General features: G+C 35.8%; 2 protein-coding genes across 2 annotated transcripts; both read left to right on the forward strand.

The window, feature by feature from the left end:
- The first annotated feature begins 6,691 nt into the window (after positions 1 to 6,691).
- LOC148879147 (zinc finger BED domain-containing protein DAYSLEEPER-like) lies at positions 6,692 to 7,236 on the forward strand. Its single transcript, XM_088974145.1, has 2 exons — positions 6,692 to 7,064; positions 7,211 to 7,236. The coding sequence occupies exons 1-2, from the start codon at positions 6,692 to 6,694 to the stop codon at positions 7,234 to 7,236; spliced, it is 399 nt and encodes a 132-aa protein (XP_088830271.1).
- Positions 7,237 to 13,842: 6,606 nt separating this feature from the next.
- On the forward strand, positions 13,843 to 16,457 carry LOC148879148 (uncharacterized). Its single transcript, XM_088960570.1, has 3 exons — positions 13,843 to 15,981; positions 16,123 to 16,235; positions 16,318 to 16,457. Exons 1-3 carry the CDS (start codon positions 15,744 to 15,746, stop codon positions 16,399 to 16,401), a joined length of 435 nt encoding a protein of 144 aa, XP_088816696.1. The 5' UTR covers positions 13,843 to 15,743; the 3' UTR covers positions 16,402 to 16,457.
- Positions 16,458 to 17,982: the final 1,525 nt, after the last annotated feature.

Below are 17,982 nucleotides of genomic sequence, written 5' to 3' on the forward strand. Positions count from 1 at the left end.
AAGTGGGAAGGAGTGGGAAATACGGGTTGTGACTTGTGTCCTGATTGACTCTAATGAAATGACTAAACGAGAGAGCTTATCGACTATGGCTGTGTTTGGCATTCTTTATTTTAAGGATTTATCTCTGTTTTATGATTAAATTCACTCAAACCAGCTTCTATTATATTCCTATCATCAGTTAAGGGCAAAACGAGAAGTAAACGGAAAAATAAGGCAGAAAAAAAAAAAAAAAAAAAAAAAGAGCAAAGTGATGGTAACTTCACTCTTCCTTACCTACTAAAAAGCATTAAATAGCCGACCAAACAAAGAGCTAGTTCAGATTCCGAGAAAGCTTTAAAAGAAACGAAAATCGATAAAATAAAGTGTGTGAAATGGACCTTAAAGACAGGAGAGAGAGTCAAAGAGAGATCCAATAATAAAATTCACAAAACAATATGAATAAAAAAGAAATAAAAAAATGAATTTAGTAAAAGAGTAAGACTGTAAGACTTGTAAGCAAAACCCAGATTTATATCCTTTCTTCTGTGATGACCCTTTCAGTCCGGCCCTAATCATGTCCTCTATAGACTCTGGTGTCTATTCTTTCTCTCTGTCTGTCGCTCTATGCTTTCGCCGCCGATAAAATAAAATAAATATAAAATAGAAGAATTGGGTTTGGTACGAACAAGAGCCAAAAGGGATGGTCATGTCGCTTATCTTTTGAAGATTTTTCTTCTTTCCTCTGTTTTTTCATTGTCTCAGACGATTTGAAGATTTCAAAAGAGAAAAGACGAGGCAGCTACACCATATAGATTCACGTTAATTAAGAAAGAAAAGAGAGGAATTGATGATTTAACGAGCAGTTGATCAAGAATAAGAGAATATTCATAATCAATTATTATTCATGGCTCTAGTCTAGGGCATAGGGCATTGGACTCTTCTTGGCCCATTTATCAGATGGGTTGGGTGGGCCGGGGGTCCTCCTGGACCTTATTCAACATTTCCTTTTCTATTGTCTGCATCCTCCATCTCCAAGAGATGATGCAACAAAACAAACAGAAGGGCTACCACAAAAATTTGTTTGCAGCAGACAGAACTGCAGCACACTGCACACTGTTGATGTGTCGGAAGTAGGCACGTCTTTACCTTCTGCACATTCTTAATACTCTACAGTTATAATATATTAATATATTACAGAGACAGAAATAATATTGGCAGAGGCAGATTACTAGAACAGTGCAAGGACAATCAAAAGCCACGCGTAGAATTTGTGCTGGTCCCAGTTTTGGAGAATCATGTGGGTTCAAACTCAAATACTGTAATGTGTGTCATCAACAGTGTTGGTTGGAGCCTGGAGGCTGGAGGTACACACTACTACATGTATGCACCAAATTAATCAATGCAGAATTGTTGCAGTTGCAGATGAAGGACTCACACACTTTTCCTAATACTCTCTCTAGTCTCTCCCCCCAGAATAAAGAGGACTCATGGAAGGGGAAGAAAGGAAAAGAATAGAAGAATAAATAATTTAGGAATGCTGCCACGTCAATGAAAAGCAGCCACCAATCTCAAGTCCCTATCTCTACATGTGGCCAACATTATGGGTTTTCAGACTATCTACACGTGGCACAAATTGCTCATTGATGTTAGTGTCCCCACCTTTATTTTAGACATGATCATGATCATTGGGAAGGGAAGGGATTGACAAAAGCATCTCTCATCAGACATTCAGATGGTCAGAAAAAAAGTTGATCAACAATTCATCACGAAATTGAACTCTCCATTTCTCCCATACGTGAATTCCCAAGCAAACTAAAGAGGAATAGCAATTATATTGTATCGTACTCTTTAGAAAAGTAGTCACTTTTCTGTGTAATTAGAGAAGTATTAAAGGAATGTTGAGTATTCATTGTTGAAGAGGATATCATAGATTTTACCTTTTTTTTTTCCTTCTTTTTTTCATTAGCAAAATGTTAATGTGTGAAAAAATAAAGATTTTTCATATGATATGAAAATAAGTATCAAGTACAACACACCCAGACCCAGCCCGTGAGTTGGCATACTTCCCGCTTTATGACCTCAGCTCCTAATAAGTATGAGGGTGAAGGTTTTCTGACTCTTACCATTATATCTAGAACTATTTTTTATTTATTTTGTTTTCCACATTGGTAGGGTCGTAAGGGAAGGGTTGATCATTTGATCATTTCTTCTCAGGTCTGAATGGTCTGGGCCTGGGCTCTATCACTTTGGGACGGGCCATTCAAATTTTGGCTAAAGCTCAACCCGAGCCTGGCCCATTAATAGCTGCACATAATGTCATATTTAGATCTGCAGTTCTAAATGCTGTTATCATCCTGTAGAAACCAAGTCTGGGCCCAGGGTGGGAGTGGGACATATACTCTCAGGCACGATGTGTAGGCCGGTCAAGCTCAGTCTGCCCTAAATGCTGTCAGTATCCTGTAAAATCTTAGCCCAGGCCCAGCCCATGGTTGGGGTCGAGACACATTCTTCATAATAAATTTATAGCGTAAGAAAGAGAAATCAAGCTCATCAGCGTCAAAAGAAAATTTGATAGCAGTTGTGCATATTCTCAATTTCCATATATTTGGATTCTTTACTTCCTCTATTCTCGATCTCTCCTCGTGCTATAATTAAAAATCAAATTTCTATATACATTTGAAATGGTTGAACGAAAAGAAAAATAAAATCTTACGATGCCATGCCTTGTTTTTTAATTAAGAACTACCTAGCTTGGTAGTTGGTTGGGCTAACAATGGCAACGGAGCGGAGCGGGGCGGGGACGGGGAGCCACTCCCCATTCCCGTCTCCACGAAAAAACCTATCCCCGTCCCCGTTCCCGCAGGATCCTCACTCCCCGCCAAACCTCTTACTGTATATAACCTATTAAGATCAAAATAGATTACAGCATTTAACCCACTAAGGTCAAATGCACATTTTGACAAGATAGTTTGGATTATTTTTCAAAAATACGCCAAACCTTAAATTTAGCCGATTGAAGTTCTTCCATAAACATATTTTGGCATATTAAAAGGATTCTTCCTCCCTCCTGCATTAAAAGCAAGACACGAGTTTTGAGTCTATCAATAACTTTCAACCTTAAACTTTTGGCATATTAAATTATTAAAAAGATTCTTCAAAACGGAATTTGATTATGTTCAAAAGGAGAGGACCACTATGAACTAGAAAGTCCCAATTAGCATTCAGAATTTCGGGTCTATCAATAACTTTCAAACACAGGAATTTACATAGAAAATAAATGAATTCATGTTCCAATATTAAATTTGTGTTAAACTCAAACAAAATAACAATAAATTGAAAAAAAATGAATGTATAAATGTTTAAATGTCAAAAGAAACAATTAATCCATGAGAAACTAATCAATTAATTAAGAAATAAACACATTTAGTCAAATTCTCAAGAAATATAAAAGCGTACTTTTAATTAGCCATGCAAAACTAATCAACTCAAGTGCTCCATGTAATCTTACTTTCTTCAAAAACTATGCTTCAACTTGAAGCATTTTCGCAACATGATTCTTTGTCCTACAATATTATAAAATCATAAATTTTATTTAGTCATTATTAATTAAATTTAATATACTTAAAGAGAGGTGGCAAAAAAAAATAAAGAAAGCATAGAAAACACAAATTTTAATCTACCTCATCTATATCCATATCTTCAAAAAAAAAAAAAAAGAAAGTGCAACATCCCAAATGAGTAGTGGAACAAGAATCTGATAAAAAAAATTATTCAATTTAATTAGCCATGCATTCTATAAATTATATAAATTTCTTAAATAATTATACTAAAATACTTTAAATACCTTGTATTTCAGCCCATAACCAATCTTGTGCACACATTAATGCCTCCAATATATCTGGATGAAGCTTGCTACGATGTGGACTAACAACTCTTTCATTAGTACTAAAAGCAGATTTTGAAGCCACAATGGATACAGGAATGCCCAAGACATCTTTAGCAATCAATTGCAAAGTAGGATACCTAATCTCGGTTATCTTCCACCACTCCAATATGTTAAAATCAACCATTCTAGGTATAACATGTTCTTCCAAAAAATGATCTAACTCTGACTTAGCATATGCAACATTACTCTTCAAAGCCACATACAAGTCATAATGTGATCCAACTCATCAAGAGTAGCAGTTCCTAACTGAGAAATTGTAGCCATTGAAGATTTGAACTCATAGCTTCCACCACTAGACCTTGATTGATACTGAGTAACCAAGTCAACACAAATTTCTTGGACCTTTTTAATTTCATCCAAATATGCAATTTGTCCATAAATAAGTTTATAGTAATACTCCAACAATGTCAACTTGTATCTAGGATCTAAGGCAGTAACTATAGCCATAATACCATGAATCTCACACCAATACTTGTCAAACTTGGATTTCATTTTTTATGCCATTGATTTTATGGCATCAATGCCCACAATTAAGTCACCGCCTCAATGCTAACCAAATTTCACAAATCTTAGGGAAATAAATATTAGCTATATGGTACTTGGTCCTAGAGAACAACTGGCCACATTATAAAACAATTTCAACCTCTCACAAATTTCTTTTGCCATTTTCCAATCACTCTCAAATGGCACACATTTGTATAATGGCTCTCATTGCTTTAAATGAGAAAAAAAAAACATCCTTTTAGCCTATAGCAACATAAAGCATCAGATAGGTGAAATTCCACCCAATCTTACAATCAATAATCAACTTCTTCGAAAGTGTGATTTTCAATTGGCAAGCTACAAACTAAATCCCTACAATGTCAAATGGAGTTTATATTTGTAATGAAACAATTAAATTGTGGCCATGTTAGCTTTGATATTCTTTTTTTTTAAGACAAAATACTAATTGAACTCAATTGTAATTATCTATTTTTTTTATCTTTTTAGGTAAAAATGAGTTCTATGCAAGAAAGCCAAAGTCAAGATCTGAATCATCCTCTATTGAACAAGTCACCAACACCAGTTGATTCAAATCCAAATGGACCAACTTGTTCAAATCCAACCATGAAGGAATTAGGTCATACATGAGTGTTGAGATCAACAGTATAGAAACATTTCAAGAGGCAAAAGATTGAAGATAAATGGAAAGCAGTGTGCATCTATTGTAATGAAAAGCTTGGAGGGGAAACAAAAAATGGGACCACACACTTGCATGACCACTTAAAAATTTGCCCATACAAGAATCAAGTGGGTATAGAGCAATCGTTTTTAAGATCTAAGAATACAGATGACGGGAAAGTTGCACTAGAAGCCTATATTGTTGATCAAAACACTTCAAGAAGAGAACTTGCCAACATGATCATTTTGCATGAGAACCCATTATCAATGGTAGAACATCATGGGTTTCGAAGATTCACTAGTTCTCTGCAATCATTGTTTAAGGTGGTTTCTCAGAATATAATCAAGAAGGATATCTTCAGCATTTATGATCATCAAAAATCTAAAACCATAAAATTGTTGGAAAAAAATACGGGTAGAATTGCCATCACAATTGACATGTAGACTTCTCAGAAAAGGGGATTCATGGCTATCACGACACATTTTATTGATAGTTCTTGAGTGTTGCAAAGTCGGATCTTAAGGTAACTTCTATTATGAATTAAAGATTTTTTATTAAATTTTTATTTACATTGCTAGTGTTTTTTTATTTCCATTTAAAAAATAACATTAATGATTTATTTTGTTTTAAGCTAGTTTCTTTGTGAATAATGATTGTGAATTTATGATTGTTTAAAATGTTTTGTTTAGGTTTCTCTATGTGCTTTGTCCACATACTTTTGAGATACTTTGTAAGAATCTTTTTGATATTTTGATAAACTAGAACATTGATAGAAAGCTGCCCACTATAACACTAGATAATTGTTCTACTAATGATGCAATGGTGAATATCTTGTTAGAAAAGCTTTCTAGTGATTCATTGTGGTTTGATGGGAAATTATTGCATATGCGGTGTTGTGATCACATTTTAAATTTTATTGTGAAAGATGGTTTGGAGGTGATTGGTGAAGGTATTGAAAAGATACGAGATAATGTTGCTTTTTGGTCAGCAACACCAAAAAGAGAAGAAAAATTCAACAAGACAACTCATTAATTGAAAATTACACATACAAAGAAGTTGATTATTGATTGTAAGATTGGGTGGAATTTCACCTATTTGATGCTTTATGTTGCTATAGGCTAAAATGATGTTTTTTTTTTTTCTCATTTAAAGCAATGAGAGCCATTATACAAATGTGTGCCATTTGAGAGTGATTGGGAAATGGCAAAAGAAATTTGTGAGAGGTTGAAATTGTTTTATAATGTGACCAATTGTTCTCTAGGACCAAGTATCCTACAACTAATCTTTATTTCCCTAAGATTTGTGAGATTAGGTTATAGCATTGAGGCGGTGGCTTAATTGTGGGCATTGATGTCATAAAATCAATGGCATAAAAAATGACATCCAAGTTTGACAAGTATTGGTGTGAGATTCATGGTATTATGGCTATAACTACTGCCTTAGATCCTAGATACAAGTTGACATTGTTGGAGTATTACTATAAACTTATCTATGGACAAACTGTATATTTGGATGAAATTAAAAAGGTCCAAGAAATTTGTATTGACTTGGTTACTTAGTATCAATCAAGGTCTAGTGGTGGAAGCTATGAGTTCAAATCTTCAATGGCTACAACTTCTCAATCAGGGATTGCTACTCTTGATGAGTTGGATCACATGTGTGATTATGACTTGTATGTGGCTTTGAAGAATAATGTTGCATATGTTAAGTCCAAGTTAGATCATTATTTGGAAGAACATGTTATACCTAGAATGATTGATTTTAACATATTGGAGTGGTGGAAGTTAACCGATATTAGGTATCCTACTTTGCAATTGGTTGCTAAAGATGTCTTGGGCATTCCTGTATCCACTATGGCTTCAGAATCTGCTTTTAGTACTAATGAAAGATTTGTTAGTCCACATCGTAACAGGCTTCATCCAGATATATTGGAGGCATTAATGTGTGCACAAGATTGGTTATGGGCTGAAATACAAGGTATTTAAGTATTTTAGTATAATATTTTAAGAAATTTATATAATTTATAGAATGCATGGCTAATTAAATTGAATAATTTTTTTATCAGATTCTTGTTCCACTACTCATTTGGGATGTTGCACTTCCTTTTTTTTTTTTTTTTGAAGATATGGATATAGATGAAGTAGATTAAAATTTGTGTTTTCTATGCTATCTTTATTTATTTTTGTCACATCTCTTTAAGTATATTAAATTTAGTTAATAATGACTGAATAAAATTTATGATTTTATAATATTGTAGGACAAAGAATCATGTTCCGACAATGCTTCGACTTGAAGCGTAGTTTTTGAAGAAAGTAAGATTGCATGGAGCACTTGAGTTGATTAGTTTTGCATGGCTAATTAAAAGTACGCTTTTATATTTCTTGAGACTTTGACTAAATATGTTTATTTCTTAATTAGTTGATTAATTTCTCATGGATTAATTGTTCCTTTTGACATTTAAATATTTATACATTCATTTTTTAGTTTATTGTTATTTTGTTTGAGTTTAACACGAATTTAACATTGGAACATGAATTCCTTTCTTTTCCATGTAAATTCCTATGTTTGAAAGTTATTGATGGACCCAAATTTCCGAATGCTAATGAGGACTTTCTAGTTCATATTTGGTGGTCCTCTTCTTTTGAAAGATGATCAAATTCTGTTTTGAAGACTCATTTTAATAATTTAATATGCCAGAAGTTTAAGGTTTGAAAGGTATTGATAGACCCAAAACTCGTGTCATGCTTTTAATGCAGGAGGGAGGAAGAATCCTTTTAATATGCCAAAATATGTTTATGGAAGAAATTCAATCGGCTAAATTTAAGGTTTGGCGTGTTTTTTCGAAAAAAAAAAATCAAAATTATCTTGTCAAAATGAGTATTTGACCTTAGTAGGTTAAATGATGTAATCTATTTTAACCTTAGTAGGTTATATATGGTAAGAGGTTTGGCGGAGAGTGGGGACCCCGCAGAAACGGGGATGGGGATGGGGATAGGTTTTTTTTATGGGGTGGGGATGGGGATGGAAAGTGGCTCCCCGTTCCCGCCCCGCCCCGTTGCCATTCCTAAATCTATTCATCCAATTATATCAATCCGTTGTATGCAGAATTCCAGTCCAACCTCTAGAATTCAGCATCGACTATAGCGTCATTGTGTAGAAATCCAAATTCCAGCATCGTCACTATGTAGAAGAAAAAGAAGAACACATAAATCCAGTCGAGAGTTGAGACTCCAACGCCATCACTATGAAGAAGAAAAAGAAGAAGAGGGGAAAAAAAGTAAACCTAAAATGAATAACTGAGTAATTGACTGACTCGAACCGGAACATAGTTTATAGGGTAAGGAATGCTATCCCCACCCCTGCCCTATCCCCGCTAACGGGGATGAAACTTTCCCCATCCCCATCTCCGCAAGGGAAAAACCATCCCCATCCATCCTTGCCCCATTTGGGGCGGATCCCCACGAGAATCGGGGAAATGGAAAAAATTGCCTTCCCTAGGTTGGGCCAATTTGACTAATCCAAGCTATGTGATATTTGAAAAGAAAGGAGAAAAAAAATTCTCATACACCATAAAACCTCCTTTGGTGTTCTATTTCTTCCCTAAAAACTTTGAGAATCTATGTGGGTACAAAGGGATTTTGCTGTTCATAATCCATTGCCTCAACTGATTTCTCCTTTTTCTACACTCCAGCCCCGTCCCCATTGTCCTAGAGCAGAAGTTAGAAAAGGAAAAAGAAAATCTACTGCTCCCTTGCACAAGTCCTTAATGATGTCAAAAAATCCTCTTCAAATTAGTCTCTTGCAACAACATATGTAGAATCTCCTCAAGATTTTATTTGTCTTATAATTCAGTGTTTTTGAACCGTTGATCTAGACAGTTGGACTATTTGGCCCAGGAACTATTTAGGCAATCAGTTCTAATTCACCCTTAACCTAGAATCCTTTGCCAAAAATCGTTGACTTGATCAATAACTCACTGACCAAGGTGATTGGACCATCGACCCGTTTCACCGTTTTTGATCATTTTTATTTTAACTAATAGTTTATTTTTTAAATTGGAATGGGGCCCTCCATTCAAACCAAAGAATTGAACCATCAACCCAGAAACCAATAACGAAAGTGGTTCCGATTCTGGCTCAATTTTTAAAACCTCGTTATAATTGGTAGATCTACTATTTTTTCTTTTAGGCCATGTTCCTTTTTCGTTTGTTCACGAGAGCCGTCCGCTGCCCACCACCGCCTCCGCCTCCGGCAGAGTTGTCGGAGGTGGACGGAGGTAGAGGTGACGGCGGCGCTGGTGGTCATTCCTCTGCCCGCCGCCACCGCCACCTCTGTCTCCACCCATCTCCGGCAACGTTGCTGGGGCTGGAGGCGGAGGTGGCGGCGTTGGACAGAGAAACCACCACTGCCGTCGCCGCCACGACCGGAGGAGGAGGCGGAGGTGCGCGGCGGCCGGCAACGGACGGCAATCGCAGGCGGCGGCGGATGGCGGTTTTGGTAAACAAATGCCAAGAAGAAGATAAACAGTATTTTTGTCCTTTATTGATATTATTTAAAAAAAACTAATCTATTTTTGAAAAATCTTTGAATATGTTATTTTTATTGATATTAAACTCCAAAAATTGTCCTTGGATGCTATTACCCCATTCTTTAGCTACTGACTTTCTGCTAAGAAAGAAAGATTCACTGTTTTGTTTTGGTAGTAAATAAATAGTATGTTAGCATTTCTTAATGTTTTTATCAATTTCTCTGTTTATTTTGAATTTCTGTACTTTTAATGCAATATTTTATTTTTAGTAAATTTCTCTATTTTTTCCAAGGTTCTATTTTTTGTTTGAAAATATTTTGTGCTTTTTTATCAATTCCTGTGTTTTCTACAATTTCTGCTTTTTTTGTCTGAAATATATTTTTGGATCGAATATACATTCTTTTTATTTTTATCAATTTCTGCTATTTTGGGCTGAAATATACATTTTTTTTTATTTTTTATTAATTTCTGTATTTTTCTGAATTTTTCTTTTTTTGGATGAAACATATGCTTTTTGAAACCTAGCAATGTTTTTATCGAATTCCTCCATGTTCATTGAAACCTAACAATATTGTTTGAACCATTAACCATGTATCTTTTTCAAATACCATGGCTGAATGCCTTCTTGTTCCACTCCTTTCCACATAAATTTTTATTAATGAAAATGCTGCTACGTACTTATAAGGAAAATGTAAAAATATCAGAAATCTCATCATAGAAATTCAAAAAGATAATCAATGTGTTGATTTTATTATTGCTAAAAGTTTGAAAAAAAATTCTATAGATGAAAACTGGGTGAATTAGAGTATTAGTTACCAAAATTAATCATTGTGTATTTTCCCTCCTTCCCACCCACTCCCCCAAAAGAAAAAAAATGAATATAAAAGTAAAGGAAAAAAAATGTTATTGTTTGGTTACAATATTCCTTGAAATTTTTCATGGGGTGGTGTGCAGAGAGAGTGAAGGAAATATGCTAATTAGGAAATTTCAAGAGGAAAACATTAGCTGTCCTTGGAGGTGTAGATATCATATCAACTCTGCATGGTCTTTGAATGCAAAAGTGAATTCATCAATCAAAAGGATTGTAGATCATTCACCTAACCTCTAACTGCCTAGCCTTCCAAGATTGATTTGGGTCTCAGTCTAATAATTAACATCTTGTAAGGCATCATGAGCAGCAAGCAGAGAATAGGTACGTTCAAGTCTTAAAGAGTCCAAATGAGACCCAACCCGAGAGACAAGAGTCCTCTGATGGCAAAACTCAGCTCAGGTTGCTCAGCAGAGTAGAGTAGAGTTGGGAGGTCAAAAGATCCTCCTCACCTTTTTCCCCTCCTTAAATATTCCATCAGTGCCCAAATTTCAGTCCATAAGTCCTTGGATAACTTTAAGGATGTGTTTGTATGGTTGATGTGGTCGTTTGGTTTTGGCCGAATAATCTCTGGGGTGGGTGATAATTTGGTATTTTGATGCCTTAAGGGCATCATTTTAGGGGTATTTTAGACCTTAAATTGACTAATCTGTACCAATTTTCCGGTTAAATTTAATGTTGTGACCTCTGAGGGTTCCTATGCAAATTTTGGGTAAAAACTAGTAAATTTACAATTTTTTCTGCAAATTTTGGGAAGTTGGTGAGAATTCTAGATGAGAGAGGGGGTGCTTTAATGAAAAACTGAGCACAAGAGGGCGCTTCCTATCTGCTAAACCCAAAAAGGTGTCCCTCCTATTGTATTAGCATACTCCCTTTTCCTTAGCAAACCTTAGGGCACCTCCCCATTCATTCTTTTCACCTCTAACAAACCGTAGCTGCTCCTAACTACTAAATTTTCACCTTCCACTCCTCCCTAACATCTAATCTCAATCATCCAAGCTTTAGCAACCTCTCATACCCTTAGATCTTCACCTTGCAATATTCACCCTCCATTCTAGGGTGCCATCCCTTTAGCATTCTAACCCTAGGGCGCCACCTAACTCCTAATCCCCACCATTCAGCCTTTAGCCACTAGATCTCATCCCTCTATTTCACTCTCTATCTCAGCCACTCACCCTAGGGCGCCACCCACTCCTTTTAATCTCTACCTTTCAGCCCTAAGCACTTAGATCTCCACCATTCAATCCTAGGAGCTTAAATCCCAGCCCTCCATACTTATAGGCACCCTCTCCTTTTCACTCTAGTCGTAGGATCCCTCTAGTTTAATCCTAACCCTCCATTCCTAAACCCTAGGGGCACCCATTTTCTGCATAAACCCACTAGCCGCTCATCTCTTTCTCTCTAATCCTAGTTTTGGCCACCCTTCTCTATAAAAAGGACCCCAAGGGCCCTTAAGAAGGGGTTGGTTAACCCAGTTCACAAGGCCAAGGCTTCTTGAGGGGTTCAAGGGTTACAGGAAGGAGGACGCCCACTTCTTGTCAGGAGGGGTTCCTGCAAATAGTTCGTCCAACCTGCAATTGCCGCCACTAGAGCTGATCCACTATTTTTATTTTGTTTTATTTTCTTTATTTTTGTTATTTAGTTTTTTTAGCAATTTAATTTCTGCAATTTTCGATTTTGGTTTGATTTAATTTTTGTTTTTCTTTGTCTTTTGCATATCTAAATTCGCCCAGTTCAAGGTTAAGGTGTCTCGAGGGGTTCGAGGGCTGAATGGAGGAGAAATGGCTTGCAGTTTGTCTTCCCAAAAAGCTATCGTCACTGGATCTGAATTTCAGCATATTTTTATTTATTTTCTTATTAATTTCAGTTTTATTTAATTTCTGAATTTTATTTCTTGACTTTTTCAATTTTGAATATTTAATTTCAGCTTAATAAATTTTATTTTCTTATTTTGTACAAATCCTAAATCTGTTTTATTTTTCTTATTTGTCCGGAACAAAATAATATTTTTAACCTTGCTTCCCTGAGGATTTGACCCTTTCCTCACCACTAAATTATGTTCTTTATTTAGTTTTGAGGATTGGAAAAATATAAATTATTAAACTGATGCCCTGGGTGTTTGACGATGCATCTCGGGCACACCAGTGGACGGCTAGAAGAGTTAGATTTGTGTGCATGTAATTGCTAGTTGTTGGGTGTTATCTAATACTTGTTTTTTTCTTTTTTCTTTTTAATTTGTAACCCTTTATTTCCGTAATATAATTTTCTTTTTTTTTTAAGATAAATGTTTGTAGACAACCACTCTAAAATATATATTTCAATATTGCATCTGTATCTGTTAGAATTTTCTTTTTTTTTTTTTTAAGATAAATGTTTGTAGACAACCACTCTAAAATATATATTTCTATATTGCATCTGTATCTGGTAGAACCTAGAAACTATAAACTATGTGGTAGACCTGTTCATGGGCCGGGCTCGAGTCGAGCTTTCACTCTGTATTAACAAATTTTTCTAAGGCCCGAGCCCAAGCCCGGCCCGACCATCGGACCTACAACTTGGGCCCGAGCCCGGCCCTCATAAAAAGCCCGAAGCCCAGGCCTGGGCCCAAGCCCGAAATTTAGCCCATGTGTTACTATTGCTGAAGTGGCTGAATATATATATATATATATATATATATATATATATATATATATAGAGAGAGAGAGAGAGAGAGAGAGAGAGAGAGAGAGAGAAATTATAAAGAAAAAAAATAAAAAAATGTATATATATTAAATTATAAATATATATTTTAATAAATATTATATTATTTATATATTTTATATAATATATAAAATACATATTATGTATTTTATAAAATATATAATATTGAGTCTGGCCGGGCCGGGCTTTTTTTGACAAATTTCGAGCCTGGCCCGAAACATAGTCGGGCTTACTGTATTAGGCCCGAGGTCAGGGCCGCGGGCCTAATTATATGACCAAGCTCGACCGGGGTGCGGGCCATCGGGCTACCCGGCCCATGAACAGGTCTACTCTGTGGTAAACCCAATTACCATTTTACCCTATGTCCTTTGTTCATGTCATGATTCTCCTGCATGTGACTGATGGAACCCAAAGCCTACCCCTCCCACTCTTTCCCTTTGTCTTCCTCTCTTTTCTTCTCTTTCCAACCCGTCCTGATTTGACAAACAGTCTTCTACTATATATGGTTCTGTGCTGTGAAACTTAATGATGGATGGTGCTATGGGCGCAAGTTGGGTGCTGGATTTGAAGAGTTTATACAGCACCAAGCTTGGGCCCAAATTTTAACAAATGCTCAACCCGAGCCTGCCCAAGTTGCACCCGTTGAGGGTGCATTGGGATGGGGTGAGGAATTGCTGTGGTTCTCAAGTCTGGTGGAGGAACAAATATTGTGGGGTCGATTATGGTTTATGGATTGGGAGATGGAGCAAGTGGATGGGTTTTATGCTGTACAGAATGACAGCATTCTGATCTTGGAAAATTTGAAATCAAGAGGCTTTCAGTTTTCCAACACGTGTTTTTTGTATAGAGAAAAGGAAACACGAGACATCTGTTTATTCATTGCTCATGGACAGCTTTCATTTGGGGCATTGACATCCAGAAGCCAAGCCTGGTCAATCAGTTTGCAACTTGTTGAGGGCATTTGGAAAGAAGGAAACAGTTGCATTTTGAATATTAGTATCATCTAAGAAGGAAAGTGGTAGCTAAGATATGTTCGTGGTCCCTGGTTTGTCGTTGGTCATTATCTTATGCTGAGTTTAAGGTTATAAGTAGACTATATCTTGGAGAAAACCTATGGGCTACTTTTGGTTTGACTATGGGAGACGTGTAAGTCAGATGTATCTGATGGATAATTTTGACTTATTCTTGTGGATGATTTGGTGAAAACTTTACAAAATATTGCTCTACTTACTTTTTGATTTAAGGAAAATTTATTTTATATTACCATTAAAAACTGCAACTTAATGCTGAGAGTATCTCTCTCATTAGAATCAACCTGTAAAGGACAGGCAGGCTAGGGTTTGGATTCGACTGTAAAATTTCAAATTTTATGCTTTTTAGAAAATAGTGACTGATGGATTGGAGGGTGCGCAAGCGGTTGAATGTGGGAGAATCATGAAACAAACAAAGAACAGATGTCAGATGGTAATTGGGTTTACTGCAAAATTTATAGTTTATAGGTTTTAATTGATCCAACTCTTCTGTATTTTCAAAGGCACTTAGACTCTTGCTTAGGCTCTCTTCACTATAGGTGAAGCAACTCCATTAATGTTCTTGCTTTTGGCTCATGTGATGTTAATTCTACTAAGTACGGTCCCACTTTATTAAACTTTTCTGCTGTATTGGGTTCATTGCCAAAGACCTACATCTGTAAAGCTTATAGCCTTGTACCTGTATGTGGTTGCCCATGGTTCTTACTCTAACCATTTTAAACAACTTACATGTTTTGGAGGATTCCCCACTGTGGAATGTTAATAGTCATATACTTGTATTCATTACTTATTAAAATATAATAAAATGTTTTTTTTGTTCAAAGTTATTATTATGCCCCTGTCTTGCTCAACAATGACTTGTTTTGTTTAATTTATGTATTATTTGCTTAGAACAGTTAACTTTAAGTTTTAATTCATTTATATAAATGGCCTTATTGTGCAAGAAATATAAGCTATGCTTTCTTAAATGGGTTTGTGATTGAAAATTTTAAAGACAAAGAAGAAAGGACTTTAAAGAGCCTGAAACTTTGGCTAGGAAGAATCTAAAGAAAGGGAAATGGAATGGGGTTTCTGTTCTTTATATTTTGGTAAATTCCTAAGGGATTTCAGTTTCTATTTTGATTTTTATAGTTCTATCTGTTTGTAGTTTTTCAGAAAGTTACTGAACTCTTAAATATGTAGTGTAGGCAAGGATTCTTAAGGATATGCTGGTCATATAGTTCTATCTTCTAACTCTTGTTGAACCAAGATGTTAATTTATGAACATTTTAATCTTAAATGGAGAACTCATATATTTTTATTGTCATTGAAGTCAAAAGAGAACCTATAGGACTGATTTTACTTGTTGAGGCAACAGCTTGTAGTTGTAATGATCCACCCTCTTAACAATTGTTTACTTCTTAGAGTACACGGGCTTGGATTATGGGCTTCACAAGCCAGCTGTTAAATTCCCTCGAGTAAGAGGCCGTTAGAAAACAGCTGATGTGACCGAATCTAATGATTTAGGGCTTGCAGCAAAGTTGCAAAATATGGGCTTCATGCCTATATTTAGATGTTTTCATGTGGATCTTCTGTTTGCAGCAAAGTTGCCTTTACCCAATCTGCAACAACAGCCTCAACAACATTCATTTGTCCCTGCCATACAGGAGTGCATTGATGCTATAACTGAACACCAAAGGTTTCATGCTCTAATGAAAGGAGAATGGGTTAAAGGTTTGTTACCACAGAGCAGTGTCCGAGCTGGTTACACAGTGCAAAGGAACAGGGGTAAGTTTTCTTATATTTTACTCTTGGTTATAGGCCTAGGTTGAACCTTTTATTACAGTTGCTTCCATTTGGATAGGATAACTCATATAGCAGTCACTATAATCATGGCCTCATGGGTAATGCATTTGTGGAATCTCACAGAGCTTGCTGAAGGAACCTGCTTGAAGAATTATGAATATCTGGGGAGTGGGGAGGTTTATGACAAAGTGAACAAGAAATGGACTCTTGAGCTTCCAACAGATTCTCACTTGCTAGTATATCTTTTTTTTTTTTTTTTTTTTTGGTAGGATGAGTTGGGGGATCTCTGTTAATAACAATTCACTTCTTTCATTACAGGAAGTAGCAAAGAAACTTGTGTTGCATGTGCTTCGGGTCCTCACATTATTCTTTTCTTCATTTGTTGTATATGCCCATTTGTGAATTTCATAACTTTGATTTTGAAGGTCAAAGGATTGACATGATCTTAAGCATTGACATTTTAAACTCTCTGCTATTTGTTATTTGTGAAAATTCAATGGTTCATTAAATAACCAGAACTAGTTTGATTTTCATAAAGAAAACCAAAAATTATGGCAACAGTCTTAAATGCCCAAAAATTGAGCCCAAAATAATGGCAGATGGTGTTTTCTTCTATTGTTCCAGAGGAAAAACTTGAATTAGGCTCAAATTGGGTTTAAAAGAAGAGGCAGCATGGTTTATTTCCAAAAATTTTAGGGGCATGTAAGACTTTGTGACATGGTTTTCAAATCCATGTCCAAAGTGTAAAATTGAAAAGAGATGAAAAAAATAACAATTTTACCCAGGAAAGTGGGCGGTGCAAAAGAACATGAGAAAATAAGAAACTTCATTTACCTGGGTAAATCAAACAAAAAAAGACCTGGGTAAGTGCATTTGCCCAGGTAAACGTGTTTCCGAAAAAAGAACATGGCCTAAAGCAAGCATTTGTACTAGTAGTATGGGGGCAACAACACAAACAAACAACTAAATCTCTAACCATGATAAGAACATTGAACATAAGAAAAAGAGAATAGGAAAAGTAAAAAGCTATTGGTTATATAACTTACAACTTGATTTTGAACAAAGCAATACAGATGTTATAGCGCGTTATGGAGGTTTTCTCAGAGGAATAGAATGGACGGGTAAATGGAAAGCATTTACTTGTTAGTTGTTTAGTCCGTAGTCGAAAATGTGTTACCCCAGAACCTGGAGGCCATATCTACAAAGAACTTGGTGGTTAGCTAGCGGAAAAGTAGTAGTAAATCTGACAGTTAAAGTGTGCACCTGTGTGGGATGCTCTTAGCCCTGGACGGCTGGGCTGGATCTAATCGAGCTGCTTGAAAATTTGGAGTTTTGGATGAAGAAAAAACACTGGTAGTAAATGCATTTCAAAAAATTACATATGATGCATCTTAGAATAGGTACATATATAGAAATCATAGATTTCAGTAAGGTCATAGACAACCGACAACCACAAAGTTCTCTCTCTGCAATTCAATTCTACGGAGATAAGTCATGAAACAATGATACGTCACACGAAGCGGACATAACCAGATCCGAGCTCAATCTTATGGGAGATTCGGAGTCGAAGCAAATCTGATATTTTAGATTTGATCGAATTAAGACAGATTCAGTTAGTAGTATATATAATATTCACAAAATTCACTAAAAATGCACTCTCAATCCATGAGTGTAGTATATAAATAAAAATTTGCAAAGTGGTATAAATTATAACTTTAACTAATATAATTAATAAACCATGAGGCTCAGCTCAGATTAGTGCACAAGGTTAGAAATACAGGTGAGTTTCACGAGACTCAAGGTTAGAGCTAGAAAAACAGTAAAGTATCCAAACTAATTTTACAAATAAATCTATAAAAATCCTTTTGATGGGATAGATTCCCCCGCCACCCCACCCTATCCAACCCTTCGGTGAGATTTAAAATTAAACCAAAGCAAACCATTTGAACTTATTCGTGGTTTGAAAGGGTGATTTTGTTTCAT

This window comes from Nelumbo lutea, chromosome 1 (assembly GCF_056320005.1).
Source record: "Nelumbo lutea isolate HS-2025 chromosome 1, American lotus-T2T, whole genome shotgun sequence".
NCBI classification, from domain to species: Eukaryota; Viridiplantae; Streptophyta; class Magnoliopsida; order Proteales; family Nelumbonaceae; genus Nelumbo; species Nelumbo lutea.